At 42.2% G+C, this 21,697-nt stretch overlaps 1 protein-coding gene across 1 annotated transcript in view; it reads right to left on the reverse strand.

Annotated features, from left to right (window-relative positions):
* Positions 1–564: 564 nt before the first annotated feature.
* LOC122941839 (chloride channel CLIC-like protein 1) overlaps positions 565–21,697 on the reverse strand; it is a 292,415-nt gene continuing 271,282 nt past the window's right edge. Inside the window, exon 4 of the mRNA XM_044299300.1 lies at positions 565–2,105. Coding sequence (XP_044155235.1) covers positions 1,851–2,105 — 255 coding nt within the window. The 3' untranslated portion in view covers positions 565–1,850. The remainder of the gene's footprint in view (positions 2,106–21,697) is intronic.

Raw genomic sequence — 21,697 nt, forward strand, 5'->3', positions numbered from 1 at the left:
TGACCAACACAGTTATTGGGAAGGTCCACTTAACAACTGACACATGGACAAGTGCTTTTGGCCAGGGACGCTACATTTTCCTGACTGCACACTGGGTGAATGTTGTGGAGCATCAGAGCATCAGAGCACCCGAGCACTTTGGTGCTTGATCAACACTATAAGACACCCATAACCCAGACTACTACTGGGCCAGTACAATAATAGTGCTAAACTTCAGCCATCCAACTTGCCTCCATATTCCTTACTAGTGCCAGAATATTGCACTACAGCTGCTACTGAATGTATTTGAAGTTCCATGTTGCACTTAATAATAAAGACTTTGACCCCGATTTATCATACCAGTGACTTTTTGCACTTCCTTGCCCAAAATTTTGCAACTTTTTGCATTTTTACACCACTTACTTTTGTAATGTGGTTGTGGAATGGATGGCAATGTTAATACGTTTCCCTCCAGATTTATCATTGAGACTTTGCAATCTCACTCCAGGAGGAGGGTGGAGTGGGAAAAATGGAGTAGCTTCTCTAGAAAAAAGTGTTTAATGATAAGACAAATTTATCAAGTAACATGAGACATTTGATAAATGTGGCATAAAGTACTCCAACGCAGACTCAAGCAGGACTGACGTAAAATGTTCCCCTCATTCTTCAGAAATACATTTCCATTGCTTCGATCCCCAGAGAACAATGGCCTGAGGGAGTACACCATGACAACACTTTATCATGACCACTAGAACTCACATCCTCTGCATAGGCTCCTCCGGGGCTTGCTGCACCTGCTTCACCATTGTATTCAACTGTTGAATACAGTTGAAAGCAGGACACCACAGTCCGCCAGTTGAGTATACTGATGATAGCAGATGGCAGGATGACGTATCCATTTTACTTTATTACAGGATCATTTTGGTTATAATACATTCCAAGAAAATCTTCACACATTTTTGCATTAAATAGTCCCCATTTAGAACACCATATCTTCATAATTACTTTTGGAGAAAAAAAACTTGACTGTTCCTTCTGTGAGCTGAACTTCAAGACTACGGCTAGTTTCCCATCTGTGGCAGTCAGTTGTATTCAGCACTGCTGGAATTTGGCAAAAATGCTGAGAATTTACCGGACAGAATCCGCTGCATGCTATGGCTTGGTCTGGCCAATTCCCAGCATTCTCTGCCGGGAATGGGGTGGCCAGATCACAACTCCGCAGATGTGAACGTAACCTAATGCCTATGTTAGCCAACAGAATGTGTCTAATTGCCAGTGTCATCACCATCATTGCCTTCACCTAAGAATGGCATATAAAGCAGATGAAGTAAGAGTGTGCTGCAGGAACCACATTAATATTGATAAGGGAAAGGGAAACATGATTACCCTCTATTTACATGTACATGTTCAGATATTCCGTGCTTGAAGTCTATGGGGGAGATTTATCAAAACTGAAACTGGCTTAGTTGCCCCAATAACCAATCAGATTCTACCTTTCATTTTTCAGAGCTCCTTGGGAAAATGAGGGGTGGAATCTGATTGATTGTTATGGGATACTAAACCAGTTATCCTTTGTACCAGTTTAATAAATCTCCTCATACGTTGTCCTTTGCAGCATCAACACCTTTAAATATACAATATAAACTGCTCATTAGAACTGTCTTCAGCACAATCCAGCCAAGTGTGCATGCGCAAACCAAAACATATACTGGAATTTCATATAGGAATATACAGAAAAGTGTGCTTTTTTAATCCCCCTTCATATCCACACACGCTCGCTTTTAACTCTACTGATTGACCATGGTTATTGTCCATAAAAAACTTTGCAATTTAAAATTTCTACAATTTTGCTGAATATTTGATAAAAAAAGTTAAGTCCTTGACATGAGAGCAGCCTTAGTGGTCCTAGACCTAGTGGTAACTCCGGCCTGTTGATAAATGACATCCTTCCTCTTGGTGAGGTTTGCAATCAGAATACTAATGAAGGTGAGTGGAAATAGGAGGAAGACAGGGAGCTGCCACTGGCTGGGGATCTCTCTCATTATATTTCGGAGGCTCCTGCCGAGTGTATGGCTGAAAAGTTCCATGGGATGCACCACAAATCTGCCAATAACAGAGCTGATGGCCTAAAAACACAGAAAACAAAATAGGAAATTAAGAGCAGAAAATTATGGAGCTGTAGACAGACTTATACAGGCCTGAACTTGTTAGGCTACTTTCACACTAGCGTTCGGGCGGATCCGTTCTGAACGGATCCGCTCATAATAATGCAGACGGAGGCTCCGTTCAGAACGGATCCGTCTGCATTATTTTTAGTATAGAACAGCCTAAGTGTGAAAATAGCCTAGTACGGATCCGTCCAGACTTTCAATGTAAAGTCAATGGGGGACGGATCCGCTTGAAGATTGAGCCACATTGTGGCATCTTCAAACGGATACGTCCCCATTGACTTACATTGAAAGTCTGGACGGATCCGCACGGATCCGCACGCCTCCGCACGGCCAGGCGGACACCCGAACGCTGCAAGCAGCGTTCAGCTGTCCGCCTGTCCGTGCGGAGGCGAGCGGAGCGGAGGCTGAACGCCGCCAGACTGATGCAGTCTGAGCGGATCCGCCTCCATTCAGACTGCATCAGGGCTGGACGGCTGCGTTCGGGTCCGCTCGTGAGCTCCTTCAAACGGAGCTCACGAGCGGAAACCCGAACGCTAGTGTGAAAGTAGCCTTATCTACTGGGCAGATTCATGCTGTGAGGGGTATGGGGACTGCCCAAAATGTTTAAACTGAAACTGCATTGATAAATGTAAGCCCTGCAATAAGGCTGGGGCTACAGTGCAATCTTGCCTGCAATACCCATCAACCAACCAACCAACGTTTGCTGTGTAGCAGTGTAGCCATAAAAAACCGAATAGGGTCACAGCTCATCTCTCATGTTAAAGAAATAAAATCCCATTCGGTTCTATGGCTTGGCTGCACTGCTACACAGTGATCTTTGTTTGGTCTCGGCCAAGATCACCATGTAGCTATAGCAGTTAAGCTTCTGAGGTTAGAAGGACCTGTCATGACATCATGATTACAGGTCCTTTACCCAGTGAGCAGTTCTGCAGAAGTCTGTAAGGAGGAAATGCAGAACAGAGGAGGTAAGAGACACCTCCATCACTTGTGCTTTTGTCCTGCAAGTCTGAGAGATGTGAGAAACTGAAATGGGGATAATGCTACTGCCAGTGATGGAGGAGTGGGAAGGGGTACATTGTTGCTGCCAGTGATAGAGTAGTAGTTAAAGGGGTTGTCCGGGTTCAGAGCTGAACCCGGACATACCCTTATTTTCACCCCGGCAGCCCTCCTGAGCCTGGCATCGGAGCATCTCATGCTCCGATGCGCTCCTGTGCCCTGCGCTAGATCGCGCAGGGCACAGGCTCTTGTGTTTACAATAACACACTGCCGGGCGGTAACTTCCGCCCAGCAGTGTGTTCGGTGACGTCACCGGCTCTGAGGGGCGGGCTTTAGCTCTGCCCTAGCCGTTTTACTGGCTAGGGCAGAGCCAAATCCCGCCCATCAGTGCCGGTGACGTCACCGGGGTTCCTGTCAGCCCCATAGAGAGCCCCGGTACGTCACCGGAACTCAGAAAATGCCTTTGCCCTGCGCGATTTAGCGCAGGGCAAAGGAGAGCATCGGAGCATGAACTGCTCCGATGCTCATGTCAGGGGGGCTGCCAGGGGGAAAATGGAGGTATGTCCAGGTTCAGCTCTGAACCTGGACAACCCCTTTAAGTGGAACAATGCTGCTGCCAGTGGGAGAGGGGTGGTTATTGCTGGTGGTATTTTGTGCTGCACTGTGATACTGTTGGGATGGTCTTTTATACTGTACATGGTATTTGTTTGGCATTGTTGGGGAGGTAGTTTGTGATGCACTTTGATACCAGTGGTATGTGCTGCTATTGAGGAGGTAATGGATGTCCAAGAACGTGTGATTAGGTGTCGAGGCACTTTAAAACTAGTTATTTTATTAAATTCAAATTAGTTTCAATAAAAATATGACAAAACATGATCATTTCTAGTGTGTGCATTTCAAACTGCAAGGATTCTTGTTCATAGCATGAAGGACAATTACATACAAATGATTTTTATAAGCATCATGGACCTATCATGTTCATTCACAACTGTCACAAAGAAAACCTGGGATGGAGTACAACTGTAAAGCCAATGACAATATGACAAAATAACACAAAAGGTATTGGTTCTATTGAGACCTCCTTCCCTTTCTATGTACTCTCTAAAAGCAGAAAATTTAGAGACAAGTCACACATTTTGGGGAGTATTTAAGACCGCATTTTAAATGCCACTATTAATCTGAGTTACGCTGGTGTCAGATGAAGTACAATTTTTAAGAGGAGCTACAAAAAAGTCATTAGTGCCAAATGACAAATTTACATTTTTTTTTTGAAAGTGGTGCACCAAAATTTGTGACTGTTTAACACCAACAAACTGCTGTACACGATTTAAAGGGAATCTGTCACCAGTTTTCTGCTGCTCTCACTTTTAAATCCAGCGCATGCCAGTGAGTCCTGATATTCATCAGCTCACTGCTCTCCCTGCCAACCTGCCTCTGACTGACAGTTTTTTTCCAACTGAATCTGCAATAGGTGGGTGGGTAGGGAAAGCCAGGAGCTCATAAATATTTGAGACTCATTATTATCATTATGCTGCTCAATACAAGATTTTGGTAAAGAGAAAGTGACCCAGCATTTTTCCCTTTAAAGGGGTTGTCTGAGATAATTAATATCTTGGAAAAGCCCCCAAATGGTAAAAAAATAATAATAATTATGCTATATTTACCTTCTTTTCAGCATTGCTCTCTTGGCTCAGTCTTCCTGGCGCTGCTTGTGATGGTGATGTGCAGATGTATGCATATGACACTGCATCCAATCACTGCCCTCAGCTGTAGACCACTGAGGACATTGATTGGCTGCAGCATTCATGAGCTGTATACTGGCACATCGCTGCTGTAAACAGGCAGCAGGACGACAGGACCGACGGCACAGAGAATGGCACTGTAGACTATTACTCTAGACTTTAGTCGACTAGGAGGCTTGTCCAAGATTTGTAATTATCTTGGACAACTGTTTTCATGAACTTTCATACTGTGTGTATAACGAAGACAATATATTTAGCAGAATTCTCTCTAAAGAACGTGCTGCCACACCACGTGCCATTGACTCAACTGACCAAGAACTGTGCAAAATGTAAAAAGCATTTTTATTAACTATGTTGTGAGTTTCCTCTTGTGGTTAAACATCAGAGAAGAGAAAGACAGCAATTACATCAGATTATAACACAATTCGTCATGCATTTTCGTCTAAGTCACTGCTGGAAAATTAGAATTGTCATACTGGAAGCAGTTTAGTCCAAGCAGATATACTTGTGCAGGAGATTAATGGATACTATTTAACCACTTCACATCCAGGCCATTTTCCCCCTTCCTGACCAGGCCCAATTTTGCAAATCTGACATATCTCACTTTATGTGGTAATAACTTTGAAACACTTTTACTTATCCAAGCCATTCAGAGATTGTTTTCTCATGACACATTGTACTTCATAAATTTGAGTCAATATATTTCACCTTTATTTATAAAAAAAATCCCAAATTTACCAAAAATTTAGAAAAATTCGCAATTTTCACAATTTCATTTTCTATGCTTTTAAAACAGAAAATATTTATTACTTAACATTCCCCATATGTCTACTTTATGTTGGCATCATTTTGGCAAAGAAAATTGCCAAAACCCACTTTTTAAGGACCAGTTCAGGTCTGAAGTCACTTTTTGGGGCTGACATAGTGGATATGACCCCATTGTAGAAACTACACCCCTCAAGTTACTTAAAACTGATTTTACAAACTGTGTTAATCCTTTAGGCGTTCCACAAGAATGAAAGGAAAATAGAGATCAAATTTTTTAATTTAACTTTTTTGGCAGATTTTCCATTTTAATCCATTTTTTTCTTTAATATATCGAGGGTTAACAGCCAAATAAAACTCTATATTTATTACCCTGATTCTGTGGTTTACAGAAACACCCCACATGTGGTCATAAACTGATGTAAGGGTACACGGCAGGGAGCAGAAGAGTGTGCTGCATGGTTTTTGGAAGGCAGATTTTGCTGAACTGGTTTTTAGATGCCATGTCCCATTTGAAGCTTCCCTGATGCACCTTTACAGTAGAAACTCCCAAAAAGTGACCCCATTTTGGAAACTAGGGGATAAGGTGCTAGTTTTATGGGTACTATTTTTGGGTACATATGATTTTTTTTATCATTCATTATAACACTTTGGGGCAAGGTGACCAAAAAATGTTGTTTTATTTTATCACAGTTTTTACTTATTAATTTTTAAAGCGTTCACCTGAGGGGTTAGGTCATGTGACATTTTTAGAGAGCAGATCGTTACCGACGTGGCGATATCTAATATGTACACTTTTTCTTATTTAAGTTTTACACAATAATAGCATTTTTTAAACAAAAAATTATGTTTTAATGTGTCCATGTTCTGAGAGCTATATATATTTTTTTTTTTTAGCAATTTTCTTATGTAGGGGCTCATTTTTTGCGGGATGAGGTGATGGTTTGATTGGTAACATTTTGTGGGACAAACGCCTTTTTGATCACTTGGTGTTGCACCTTTTGTGATGTAAGGTGACAAAAGTGGCTTTTTTCCATTTTATTATTATATAATTTTTATTGATTTTCAATAAAGTGATCAAATTGTACAGGGTATAACATACCAAAATAAGTCATTATCAGCGGTACAAGTCGTACATTTACTTTTTTCAATCTTATTCAAACACTGTTGAATACAAACTACAAATTACAAATTACCCCCCCTCCCCCTCTCTCTCTACTTTTCTTAATGCTGTATCATTATTTTTCAATCAATCTGAAGTCTTCCCAAAGTTTGGGCTAATTTCTTCTTCAGGTACCACTCTGAAAGGATGAATGGGGCCATTAAAGTGCGCATGTCTTCATCAGAATATACCACTCTTATGAAAGCCTCCCATCTCTTGAAGAAAGAGTCTATAAACCGCCCTCCCATCTGTTCCATCTCAATTGTTTATTTTTTTATGGTGTTTATCAGACTGGGTGGATCATGTGATATATTTATAGAGCCGACCGACACGGACGCGGCAATACCAAATATGTCTATATTATTAAAAAAAATAAAAATAAATGTTTTAAATGTATTCCTGACATTAGGAATTTTTTTACATGCAAAACATTTTTTATTTCAACACTTAATTTTTAAATTTTTTATTTTACACTTTTCGTCCCCCATAAGGTCATACAAAACCTCTGGGGGACATTTAACGTCACTTTTTTTTTTTTTTTTTTTTTTTTTTTTTTTCCACTATTGATTTCTGTAACTGGGGCCAACATAGTAGCTCCAGTTACAGGGGAAATACACCCCCCAGAGAGGCTGTACAGCACTATACAGCGCTGTACAGCCTCTGTGAAAGACCCAACAGCGCCTGCACTCTCCTCACATGACCGCCGGGCCGGAGCGGTGAGCGCTGACAGCGATCTACAAGAAGGCAGGGATACCTGGATACTGTCCCTGCCTTCTCTAAGGGTTGCCCTGCTGTCACTGACAGCGGGCAACCCGATCTGCAGCTGCACGATTAGTGTGCAGCTGCGATTTCTGAATGGACATTCCAGAACGTCCATTCAGAGATTAAACGACCACCCAAGGACGTTTATTGCCAATGGGCAGTCGGGAAGTGGTTAATCATGGAGCTGAAGAGATAACCTGTATGCAGTAAACTCCTAAGCTTCCTCTAGTGGAGGCTGCAGACAGACAGTATTTTACAATGAAACTCTACATCTACTCAGGGAATTTAGACAAGCAATTCTCCAGATGCCACAGCGATCTACTAAGACATTCATCAGTACAGATTGCCAATTGAGTTTGTGGTAGTAAAAGTGTCAATTCACAGATTGCATGAATTATCTGCATTGTTTATGGTAATGTCAACCTCAACCATAAAGTTGGCCACACATACAGTATTAGACAGAAGTTGGCTGATGGTTGAACAATCATCTGGTGGACATTCATTTGACAGACACAGCCATACACATTTAGTCCATATTGGCCAAAACTGTTGTTCAAACTGGCCATATACATTCAATGAAACCGGGACGATGGACAAAAGGTGTCGGACCCCACCGAAGAGATACTGATGGGTGATCAGTATTAAAATGTTGGAAAACCCCTTTAAGTACCAGTCTGTAATTTTAAATGGTGTAACTAGCAGTTCAATATCCTCTCTGATGTGAGAAGATATGGTAATATAAACTTACTCAAGTCCGGAAAAAGGGGTCTGTTTAGCGACCTTGTGTTATAAGGTATCCATTCTATCATGATGTATATACAGAGCCCTGTTGGCCCTGAACCTCAGCCACCAAAGGGACCTCAGGGTGTAACCAATACTGTAGGAGGCATCTTTTAGCCACCAAAAGTGTTGTCACCACAATGAGAGGAAAGGGACAAGAGTCAGGTGCTGAGTAAAACAAAAGTACTTGAGGAAACAAAGGCAATGTGACAGTCCATGTATCCTTGATGTATGTTAAAACGGATTTCCAAAAAGTAGATATCATTGGGCACTGCAAGATATAAAAGAGCAACTGCTGAAAGAGAACATTTAGAGCATGCCACCAATCGGTTAGGGGCTGCTGCATGTTGCAGAGTATCAAAGGCAAATATCGCCTAATGAAAAAAATCAGAAAAATGATTCACGCCATTGTACATTAACAACAGCTGTCCTTACTTGTATAAGCCCTTCAATCATCTTCTTCAGCAAATCAGTATCCTCCGGAATCCTACTCCAGGATTTGAAGGATAAAAGTGATGTGGATTCCAACATGCGAGACATGAGACCTCTAGAAAGCAGTGTTTTACCTGACCACATTTGATATAGTCATCACAGGTATTTACTGACAACTCCTGAGACTGGTCCGATTAGCGTTTAATACAAAAAGTTTTGATTTGAACAACGTCAAGTGACTATGCATGGAGATCCGATATTTGTGATGCAGTGCGCTCAAAGAGAGCCAACTGTGTTCCTCTAAATGCCACAGATCTTTCAATGTAGCAATGCCCCTTTCCTTCCATCTAGCAAATATCCTATTGGTGTCGCCCTGGGGGGGAGGGGGGGGGGGGGTCCACTTTCATTTTATAGAGCAGGGACCATCAACCTTCGGCACTCTAGCTGCTGTGAAACTAAAACTCTCAGCATGCATATTTACATGGCTGTTCTTGTAACTCCAATAGAAGTGAAAGGAGGATTCCGGGAGTTGTAGTTTCTGAACAGCTGGAGTGCTGGAGGTTGCTGATCCCTGTTAAAGAGGTTGATCTGCTTCTCGATGTTAGACTGAGAAGGACCTTTAATCCAATATACAATATAACAGATTTCAATTAACAGTGTCTGGAGAACAGATATTGTTGGTGACATAAAGGACTGCCATATCCTTTTTGAGAGAAAATAAAAAACTGAAGAATATTTTTTCTATCCAATTCCATTGTATACCCATAAGTGCCATACCGGCTCAGACTGGCCCACAGGGGAACAAGTGAATCCTATGGTGGGCTCCTAGTCCCCTCACTGAACTACATGTAGATAGGCAGCGTACAGCACCTCAACTAACCTACGTTTGTATAAAAAATTGGGTAGGTTAACAAAAGGCAGTATTGTCCTTCCCCAATGACCCCGTGACGCTGTGTGAGCAGATAATATTTGCATGGAGCTGTACAGTGGGCCCCCAGAATGAATTTTACTGGTGGGCCCTAGACAACCCAGTCCGACACTGATGCCATAGTATTAAATGTGCAGCTGTGATCATATTCTCCTGCCTTATCTGACATGTTGTGTGGAGTGATGCTACGGCACGCTGGATAGGACAGTTGCTGAGGCAATCGGCTGATGCCCAGTGTGTATCACGCATCAGTCCCATAAAAAAGGACTCATGCATGATACCCACTGGGTGTTGGACAATTCAGCAACTGTTTCATCCAGCATGCATTATGTCAGATACGGTAGAAAAGTATGCCTGAACAACCCCTTTAACACTATATTATTATATCATTGTACTTACTAATCTTGATGATTACTCACCATCGCTAAACTGCAAGCAGTCTGATGCATAGCCACAGGACAGGTCACTGTATGGAACAAATAATAACACCAAGCCCCTTAAAAGGGTTGTCCTATTAGTATATGGATATCAGAGAGGGTGCCATGCTAAGGCCCTCAATTAGACAATACAAAAAGATGGCTCTTGATCTAGAACACAACCATGTATTACCGTATATTCATTTCCTGCAATACCACATTTCTCCTACAGTGGCCACTGTGGAAGAAATATTTGCTCCCTTGGAGCTTTCTACTATTTACACCTGATCATCAGAGGCCTTTTTACTACAGAAAAGGCTTTTCAGACAGAACACCCACTTTAATATGGAAAGCTTGGTAGTGTTATAGACACCGTACATTAAACATGAACATTAGCAGAGAATTTATATGACATTCCGTGCTATACTATACACTCATCAACGCTAAAAATGCAACACCAAGAAGGACAAGCTGTAAGGTTATGCAAATGGAGGAACTACACAGGTGTCACTAAGGTCTGAAGATGATCACATTTCTACGCATCTAGCTCTAATCTGTGGTATATGAGAGGGGGACAAAACCTGGATTAAAAGCAACGTTTTTAGCCACTTGAAAAATCTAAAGTTGGATTAAGTTCTGTGGGATGATTGTGTGATGCCTCCAGTTTGTCAAAATGCTAGTTTTCGCCACTGGTCGCAGTGGGACAGAATCCTTGAACTAAGAGACCTTGGTTCATCACTCCAGCTTATCGTTATGCGCCTAGGCTGAGATGTCAGCACGATTCAATGTTGCATGTCCCAGTGATTGGGGGAACAACGATGAACTGGAATGACAGCAAGAGGTGCACAGAGCTGAACCTCTGCATGGACAGATGGTCAGATTAGAAGAATGGTGTGTAGTGATCCATTCTGTACTGTAAGTGGAATTGGATGCGAGATCCCAAGCCTAGGATGGCAACAGTGTCTACCCAAACCATCAGAAGGTATCTGCACCACACTGGGCTACAAGCCAGATGTCCAGCTACAGGTGTTCCATTGATTTTATGCCACCGCTTGCAAAAGCTATCATGGTGCATAGCAAGACAGTAATAGAGGCTGGGATGGAGGTCTCTCCTTTTCAGAGAGGAGTCCCGCTTTCATCTCAGATGCAATGATAGCCAGAGATTGGTTTTGAGAACATGTGGGCAACACCATGAATAGCTCTTCACAATCAATGTCACACCAGTCCTACTCCTAGGATTATGGTGTGGGGTGACATAATGCACAGTAGCAGAATGCCTCTAGTCTTCATTTCAGGTACACTAACAGCTCAGCATTACATTATTTTGCTTGTGGAACCATGGGTACTGCCATTTCTCCAAAGTATCCAAGGAGCCATTTTTAAACAAGACAATACCAGACCACATGTTGTTTGTGCTACTGTGAGCAGCCTGCATGGTCTAAATGTGCTACTATTGCCTGCAGCATCTCCAGACTTGTCTCCCATCAAGCACATCTGGGATTTAAATGGTCGGCAACTGCAAAGGGAGCTGCTAGCAGTGGATCTTGATTTGCATGCCCAAGTACATTGTATTTGTGTGTGTGGCACTCATACTCAATACTATATAAATAGAGACGCTTCGAATATATTTTATTTCCAATTTTTTAAACTAATTTCCATATTATTAACATATTATTGGTGTTGCAATTTTAAGTATTGAGGGGCTCTGTCGTAGGGGCTCAATACCGGGGAAAAAACATTTCAGTTTTGTCCCCATTCATTGTCAACGGGGACAAAACTTAACAGAACGGAATGCTCCAAAATGCATTCCATTTAGTTACGTTCCCAGACCGGAGAGCAAACCACAACATGTTGTATTTTGCTTTCCGTCCTGGGATGCGGAGCAAGACGGATCCGGCATTACCCCCAATGCAAGTCAATGGGGACGGATCCGTTTTCTCTGCCACAATAGAAAACAGATCAGTCTCGAAATTGACTTTCAATGAGACTGATCTGTCTTGGCCATGTTAAAAATAATACAACCAGATCCGTTGATAATGGATGCAGATGGTTGTATTATCAGTAACGGAAGCGTTTTTGCTGGACCCTGCTGGATCCAGCAAAAAAACCGCTAGTGTGAAAGTAGCCTAATAGTGTGCATTTCTCCAGCTAATGCTTTTTTTAAATTAAATGCGTTAGACAAAAACTTTAGGCTTGCTTTCCAATATTAAAACAACATATTTTATTGCCTTAGGTCATATTTCTCCTTAAAGGTTTACATTTTCTTTAAGATGTGAGCATTTTACCCTTTTTAACATCAATCATCCTAGAAAAGAAAGCTGCTATACGCATTAAACGTACAATATTAATGTATTTAAACCTTACAGCCAAGTTACATGACATCATGTTGCTATGGACTATGCTTATAGCTCATATGTCTCTGGGCTTCAGCCTACTATCTATGTTCTGATATAGTTGCTCTGGTGTCTACTCCATATTTGAGAATTTTGTGTTTTGAAGAGCAATTGTTCTTTACGACCCAAGAGAATTCTGCTGTAACATTAATTCTGATAGAGACAAGGCATAATGTCCTTTTCCAATTGTTCTACGTTGCAAAGTTGCAGGTGTTTTAGGGGAACAGAACATACAGTGCATGTCTGTCCAAGAGACATCTAGAAAGGTTATTTTTAGAGATGAGCGAATTTTTTTAAAATTCGATTCGCCGCTTAGCAGAATTTTTCGGGAAAAATTTGATTAGATCTGAATATATTTGTGGCGAATTACGTTAATAAACTGCTATTTCTGGGCTGCAGAGAGCCTGTATAGTGGTGTAGAACACTGTGCCTTACAGTAACACGCATAGGGAGTCTGCTGTGGTAGTGAAACAATACCGTGAGTCAGTATGACATGCAGATGACAGGAGTCGCTTTTAGAATCACTGCACACTTCACTTCTTTGGGCCAAAACTGACCAACTAACTCAAGTGTGAACTCAGCCTTACAGGTCAATGTTAGCGTCCAGAAGAAGTGCACTCCTTTTACACGTCGCCTGCTGATTCCACATCGATGTCAACAGAACCTGTTCTATTAAACGCTTATAGACCCCCCCAACAGAATGGAGAGGGGGTCAGTAGTAGTTTTTTGTTGACGTCACTGATTAATTAGCTCTTCCTCTGATCCGTCAGAACAATAAGGCCTCATGGACGTGACTGTTGTTCGGGTCCGCATCCGAGCCGCAGTTTTTGCGGCTGGGGTGCAGACCCATTCACTTCAATGGGGCCGCAAAAGATGCGGACAATGGGGCATTTCTACAATGGGCCGCCCATTCTGTTCCGCAAATTGCATATGTTTTGCATATGTTACTATACTTTTGATAAAGACCAGAGTATGAAACATTGGCTTTGATAGATTCACCCTATGTAGGGATGTTGCTGAAAGTTGAGGAGACCTTCAAATCTCAGATATGTAAAAGCAAAAACTCCCTTTAAAAATCTGAATACAGTGCCTGAGCAGATTGATATATAGTTTTGTGGGGAAAGTAGAACATGTATTTCATCTAAATTTCTGCTGATTCTGGGCTTCAAAGTCCAGGAGGCAGTCCTATCAGTGATTGACAGCTATACCTGTATGTACAGTCATGGAGGGAAGACTTTCAATCACTGATAGGACTGCCTTATTGACTTCAAAGCCCGGAATGAGCAGGAATTTAGATGAAAAACTATATATATTGAACTTGACCAGCTCCTTCTGCTCTACAACCTGCTGCCTGCAGATTACACTGCATTTTTATGGTGACAGGTTGCCTTCAAAAGGGTAGTGTTCCTTAATGCAAATAATATATACTGCATCAATATGAAAGTTGAGGGACCATTGAACACAATGCTGGGATTGCAGAAATAAGGCTACTTTCACGCTTGCGTTTGTTGTGGATCCGTCATGCATCTCCCAGACTGATGCGCACCGATAATACAACCGCATGCATCCGTTCAGAATCGATACGTTTGTATTATCTGTAACATAGCCAAAACGGTACCATCAATGGCCTTTAACTCAAGAGGTACACTCTTCAAATTGATAAATCACACAAAGAAAGGAGTGCAACCACATCAATTTTTTAAGAGATAGCCAAAACGGATCCGTCTTGAACACCATTGAAAGTGAATGGGGGACGGATCCGTTTTCTATTGTGCCATATTGTGTCGGTGAAAACGTATCCGTCCCCATTGACTTACATTGTGTGCCAGGACGGATCCGTTTGCCTCTGCATCGTCAGGCGGACACCAAAACGCTGCAAGCAGCGTTTGGTGTCCGCCTCCAGAGCGGACTGTAGTTACAATGGAGGCAAACTGATGCATTCTGAACGGATCCTTATCCATTTAGAACGCATTAGGACAAAACTGATCCGTTTTGGACCGCTTGTGAGAGCCCTTAAACGGATCTCACAAACGGAAACCAAAACGCCAGTGTGAAAGTAGCCTAAGTTGTTGATTTCTCCGTGCTATACATGTGTGGCTTAAAGCAATTTTCCCAAGTCAGTCTGACACTGAGGTCCTTTTCAGCCTTTGAAGTGTCCAGTTTTGTAATTAATTGTGTGTTAACACCCTGAGGCGCTGATTTATCAAGTCATGGGTCAATGAGAGGTCAGACCATTGGGGTGTTAAAGCTGTAATCTCTCACTGCAGATGCCAAGCAAAGCTCAGAGGGTCACACCCGAAATCATAGCACAAACAGCCTGTTACTGTATAAAACCAATGACAGAAAACATAGCAAACAAAACCCCAGGTTAATTGCTCCCATACATGCAGGACATCACTTCCAACTCAACACCATTGGGATTAATGTCAGGCCAAGGAATTCACTAGACTTCAGACAGAAAAGAAAAAACATCTCACAGAAATGCAGGGAATTTGTGTTGAGTGGAAGCTCCATCTGTGACCCTCAGTGGAATAGTTTCTACATGCACATGGTGGGACTTTTTATTCCAAAACTAGAACACCCGATCTGGACTACTTAAGTGGGTTTGCCCGACATATTTGTTGGTTGTGGGTTAGAGAAGACACTAGTAGCTTTTGATGAGGCAGAACTTGGTTTACTTGTGTGGATTAAGTTCCAAACATACAAGACATTTCAGCAAACTGTAACAGCAGCCATCTTGGTATAAAGAGAGAGAGAGAGAGAGAGAGAGAGAGAGAGAAAGAGGAACCAACAAGTTTAACGGATATACACAACTGGTAACCTTAATGTACAATGCCATCTACTGGTCAAGTGATAGTAATACACAATACCGTGTATGGTACATGCTGTTGTATCCCCAACACCCCTTCTCAACAGCATGTGCATAATTATGCGACATTAAGTCTCTTTTGTAGAAAACAATTACGTTCCCTTGGCAAAGGTTTGGTGAGTGCATATGCAGTCATCTCCTCTGATGGACAGTACTGGATGTCGATAACTCCTTGTTCTTGCAGGTCCCTGAGCAGATGATATTTTACATCAATGTGCTTAGTTCTTGGGTTAATCTTATCAGAGTGTGTTAGTTTTATGCATCCCTGATGGTCTTTAAAGATAGGTGTGGGTTGTGACATATTCAGTCCCATGTCTAGAAGAAGTTGAAAATCCAAATGGCTTCTTGACATCCATGTGCTGCTGCTATGTATTCCGCTTCAGTTGAAGAGAGTGCAACAGTCACTTGTTTCCGACTAGACCAGCTTATTGTTCCTTGTCCATACTGGAAGATGTAACCACTTGTAGATTTGTGGTCAGTGGTGTCTCCAGCACAATCGTCCACATATCCAATCAGTTTTGGGTTTGATGATGCTGGAAGTCACAGCTTCGTCCGATTTGTTCCCTTTAGGTACTGTATTACCCTCTTTACTGCATTCCAGTCGCGCTGACACAGTGTTGCAACTTTCCTGCAAAGTATTCCCACTGCTACGGCAATGTCTGGTCTTGTCACGGTGGCAATGTATAACAATTTTCCGATTGCCTTGCGTTAATAATCATTGTTAGGTAACAAGTTTTCCGTTCCATTGTTTTTCGGATAATCTGGTTCCATTGGTGTTCTCGCTTCCTTTGCATCTTGCATGTGAAACTGCTCTAATATTTCTGTAATTTTATGACTTTGGTTAAGAAGATAGCTTCCATCCTCTTTCCGCTCTATTTGAATTCCTAGGTAGTGAGTAATGTTCCCCAACTCTTTAATTAAAATTTTTTGTTTCAGTTTGTGAAGTATTTGGTCATAGTCCCCTTCTTGTTCAAAACACGTCAAGATGTCATCAACGTAAATTAGGATGTATGTCCATTTGTTCTCTTGATTCTTTGAATACAGACATGGATCTGCTTTACTTCTTGAGAATCCTTCTTTTGTGAGTATTTCATTCACTTTTTCATTCCACACTCTTGCCGCTTGCTTGAGCTCATTGGTGCTCTTTTGCAGTTTGCATACAAGGTTCTTTTCCTTCTCAAATCCTGGTGGCTGTTCCATGTATAGATCCTCCTTGATGTCTCCATACGTCTAGGTGCTTCACTTGCATTCCCTTTCCGGCAGCAATGCAAAGGAGTGTTCTTATGGTGGAATGTTTCATAACTGGAGCATATGTCTCATCATAATCTTCTCCAAATTTCTGGGAGTATCCCTTGGCAACAAATTTTGCTATGTATCTATACATGTTTCCTTCTGCATCGTATTTCACTTTAAAAGTCCATTTGCTTCCGATAGTTTTGCGACCAGGAGGGAGTTCTGTTAGTGACCAAGTTTTATTAGACCAACAAGGTCACAGTAAGCCGCAGTGTTTATTTTGATGAAAGCGAAGCACCAGATAATACAATTCTTGAAAAATGTGGAGAGGATTTGCGCGCTGACAACTGTTGTGTGCATGAGCCCTTAGAGGAATAATAAAAAAAGAAAAAAAAATCTGATTATGGATTTAAAGAGGACCTTTCACCACTCCCGACATGGCTGTTTTAATAGCTTCGTGCATTGCAGTAATGGTACAGAGGGGAGGTAACCAGTTCAGGGGTGGGGGGGGGGGGGGGGGGGTACCTGCACGGTCTGAAAATGGCAGCACTGATTGTGCATAGAGTTAGTCTGTGCAGGTACACCCCCCCCCTAACTGGTTACCCCCCGTCTGTACCCTTACTGAAAGCTAATAGCAATTCATTCATAACTTCTAGTAGAAATAATAAAGGAATGGCACAACATACAGACATAAGAACAGATGCTCCAGAATTGTTATTACACAAGGAATGCATGAAGCTATTAAAACAGGCATGTCAGGAGTGGTGAAAGGTCCTCTTCAATCTTGACCAATCCTTTCTTCCTATGGAGCAAAGGCCAGTGCTGAAAAAGTCTCAGGGTTCAGATTTTGCAGTGACTTTTCTCCCTATCGCAGTGGATGTAAGCATGCATATCTAGCTCAGTGAGTATACTTGTATATGGAGGAGGTCACATGAGATGGTGTTCTTCCATCAGCTATTCATTGTGTATGACCTTAAAGCAGGCATGCACAACCTGCGGCCCTCCAGCTGTTGCAAAACTACAACTCCCAGAATTCCCAGACAGTCTACAGCTATCAGCCTGCAGCAGGGCATGGCGGGAGTTCTAGGTTTACAACAGCTGGAGGGCTGCAGATTGAGCATCCCTGCCTTAAAGGGAACCTGTCACCGGGATTTTGTGTATAGAGCTGAGGACATGGGTTGCTAGATGGCCGCTAGCACATCCGCAATACCCAGTCCCCATAGCTCTGTGTGCTTTTATTGTGTAAAAAAAAAACGATTTGATACATATGCAAATTAGCCCGCGAAAAGTCCCTGAGACGAGTCAGGGACAGGACTCATCTCAGGTTAATTTGCATATGTATCAAATCGTTTTTTTTTTTACACCTTACCAATGTGATACAGAGCACACTCTTATTAATACAATTTTCACCAGCTAAAAACTTTTACTAGTATTCATGTTGTACTGATATCTGCAGATACAGTACATCTCTATATATCAGTACATTGTATGGGATAAAAGAATAGAAGTGGGGCACTCACTAAAAGTATAGGGATCTTGAATTTATTAGGACAACAACACAATAGAAGTACAATAAGCGCAATAGAATATCAATATTATAATAAAAGGAGAGCAAATAGAATATGGCACTACCGATGATAAGTGATAAAATATGACAACAATAAAATGCGATAAAAAAGGATTAAATACAATGCTATTTAGATAAATAAATGAATTGATAAATAAGATCCCGATAAATATGGTTAAAAATATGATAGTGAGTTCATATGTCGACCATAGGGACATTCACTGGTTGAATCCTGAAGAATAATTCCATGTATGGTGATCCGCTCCGACAGCCAGTCTTTAAATAGTTCTCTCAAATTGTATGGGATAACAGCAAAAGTATAATTCATTTAGAAATCAGAAAAATATAATGGAGAAAAATAAATGACAATAAAGATCTCCCCCTCTCTCTCTATTTATATATATATATATATATATATATATATATATATATTTAGCAAAAGGACACGGCTTTACACGGGTATATTTAATTTAATGTTTGTGTATGTCATTAAAAGATATCAACAGTATCCCCCTTAACAGTGACCTCTAGAGCACCCCGCCCCCTTAACACTGACCTGCACAGCGGACTGTCCCCTTAACTGTGACCTACACAGTTCCCTGTCCCCTTAACAGAGACCTCGACAGCATCCCGCCTCTTTAACTTTGACCTTCACAGGAGCCTGCCCCTTTATTAGTGACCTCCACAGTTCCCTGTCCCCTTAACAGAGACCTCCACAGTGCCTTCCCCCTTATCTGTGACCTCTACAGCACCCCGCCCCCTTAACCCCATAGGGACACAGCCTTATTTCACCTTAAGAACAGGCCATTTTTTGCAAATCTGACCACTGTCACTTTAAGTGCTGATAACTTTAAAACGCTTTGACTTATCCAGGTCGTTCTGAGATTGTTTTTTCGTCACATATTGTACTTCATGACAGTGGTAAAATGAAGTCAAAAAAATTATTTTTTTTTTGCACAAAATAATACCTAATTTACCCCAAAATTGCAAAAATTAGCAAATTTCAAAGTTTCAGTTTCTCTACTTCTGTAATACATAGTAATACCCCCAAAAATTGTGATGACTTTACATTCCCCATATGTCTACTTCATGTTTGTAGCATTTTGGGAATGATATTTTATTTTTTTGGGATGTTACAAGGCTTAGGCTGAGTTCACACGGGCGAGATTTCCGCGCGGGTGCAATGCGGTAGGTGAACGTATTGCACCCGCACTGAATCCGGCACCATTCATTTCTATGGGGCTGTGCACATGAGCGATTTTTTTCACGCATCACTTCTGCAATGCTTTAAAATCGCAGCATGCTCTATATTCTGCGTTTGTAACGCAGGACAGGCCCCATAGAAATTAATGGGGCTGAGTGAAAATCGCAAGCATCCGCAAGCAAGTGCGGATGCGGTGCGATTTTCACTCATGGTTGCTAGGTGACAGTCTATTCACTGTATTATTTTCCCTTCTAACATGGTTATAAGGGAAAATAATAGCATTCTGAATACAGAATGCTTAGTACAAGGTCAATTGAGGGTTAAAAAAAATAAAAGAAATTAACTCACCTTGTCCTCTTCATCGCGCAGTTCCCGGTCTCTTCTGATGAGCTGTCGGCTAAAGGACCTTTGGTGACGTCAGATCACATGCTCCAATCACATGGTACATCACCGTGGTGAGGAGATTCTTACGGACGCGGCGATACCTAATAAGTCTACTTTTTTTTACATTTATTTAGGTTTTAGACTATATTATCCTTTTTGATACAAAAAAATATATCTATATTTGTATCTCTAAAGTCTAAGTGTCATTTTTTTTTTTATCCGATTATCTTATGTGGGGGCTCATTTTTTGCGGGACGAGTGGATGGTTTTATTGGCACTATTTTGGGGGCTATATGACTTTTTGATCGCTTGCTATTAAACTTTTTGTTATGTAAGGTGACAAAAAAAAAACCTTTTTTTGCACCTTTTTTTTTTTTTTTTCTTGACCGTGTTAATCTGGGGGGTTAGGTCATGGGGTATTTTTATAGAGGAGATTATTACCGACGCGGCAATACCTAATATGTATACTTTTAATAAATTATTTTTGTTTTTTTGGGTGTCTCAAGTCTGAGAACCATTTTTTTTTAATCCGATGTCAGTCCTAAATTGGGATATAAATTTAGTACTCCATGAAAGTGTGATACTCCCTGAAGAAACCAATAATGCAGAGGCCCGGATGATCGGGGCACGTGTCACATTGAGTTGTGGTGTCCTTCCGTATCCCCCTCCTGTGACACACTCTGCACCTTTTTTGGGTTCGTCCCTTCTTTCCAGTATGGGGGACCACACCTGGAAAGTGTTGGCCAGGGACGATCCGGGCGCCTACAGTTCCCGAGGTACTCCGGGCTGCTCTTTCCCGGTCCGAAAAGATCAGGGCCTTGAGGACTGCCTCATAGAACTGAAGGAATGTCCCTGTGCTGCCAGCGCTTCGGGATAGTACAGAAGATTTGTACATGGCAACCTGCACCAAGTAGACCGCAACTTTTTTGTACCATGCCCGGGTTTTGCGCATGGCGTTATATGGCTTGAGGACTTGATCAGAGAGATCAACTCCTCCCATATACCAATTGTAGGCGACGATACAATCGGGCTTGAGGACCGTTGCCGCGGTACCTCGCACAGGGACAGGGGTGATGCCGTTACCATGAATTGTGGACAGCATAAGGACATCCCTCTTGTCCTTATACCTGACCAGCAACAGGTTTCCAGTGGTAAGGGCACGGGTCTCACCCCTGGGGATAGGTACCTGGAGGGGGAGGGCAGGGAGGCCGCGTTGATTTTTCCGCATGGTCCCACAAGCGAACGTGGATCTGGCGGCAAGGGACTGGAACAAGGGGATACTGGTATAAAAGTTATCCACGTACAGGTGGTAACTCTTATCCAGCAGTGGGTACATAAGGTCCCACACAAGTTTCCCGGTAACACCCAGAGTGGGGGGACATTCTGGGGGTTGAATCCGGGAATCTCGCCCCTCGTATATACGAAATTTGTAAGTGTACCCTGAGGTACTCTCACAAATTTTGTATAGCTTCACGCCATACCTCGCCCGCTTGGAGGGCACATACTGGCGGAAAATGAGTCTCCCCTTGAACGCAATGAGAGACTCATCAACACTCTTCCAGGTACATAGGCCTCCATGAATTTGGCCCCAAAGTGATCGATGACCGGCCGTATCTTGTACAGACGGTCATGGGCAGGATCACCTCGGGGGGGACATGCTGCATTATCGGAATAATGCAGACATTTCCGGATGGCCTCAAACCGGGAGCATGTCATGGCCGTACTGTAAAGTGGGGTCTGGTATAGGACGTCTCCACTCCAGTACAGCCTGACACTGGGTTTCTTGACCAGGCCCATATGCAGCACGAGGCCCCAAAATGTCCTCATTTCGGCTGCACTGACCGGCGTCCAGCCACCGGGCCTGGCCAAAAAGGAGCCCGGGTGTTGAGCGACGAACTGTTGGGCGTACAGATT

The sequence above is a fragment of the Bufo gargarizans genome, chromosome 6 (assembly GCF_014858855.1).
Source record: "Bufo gargarizans isolate SCDJY-AF-19 chromosome 6, ASM1485885v1, whole genome shotgun sequence".
Classification (NCBI taxonomy): Eukaryota; Metazoa; Chordata; class Amphibia; order Anura; family Bufonidae; genus Bufo; species Bufo gargarizans.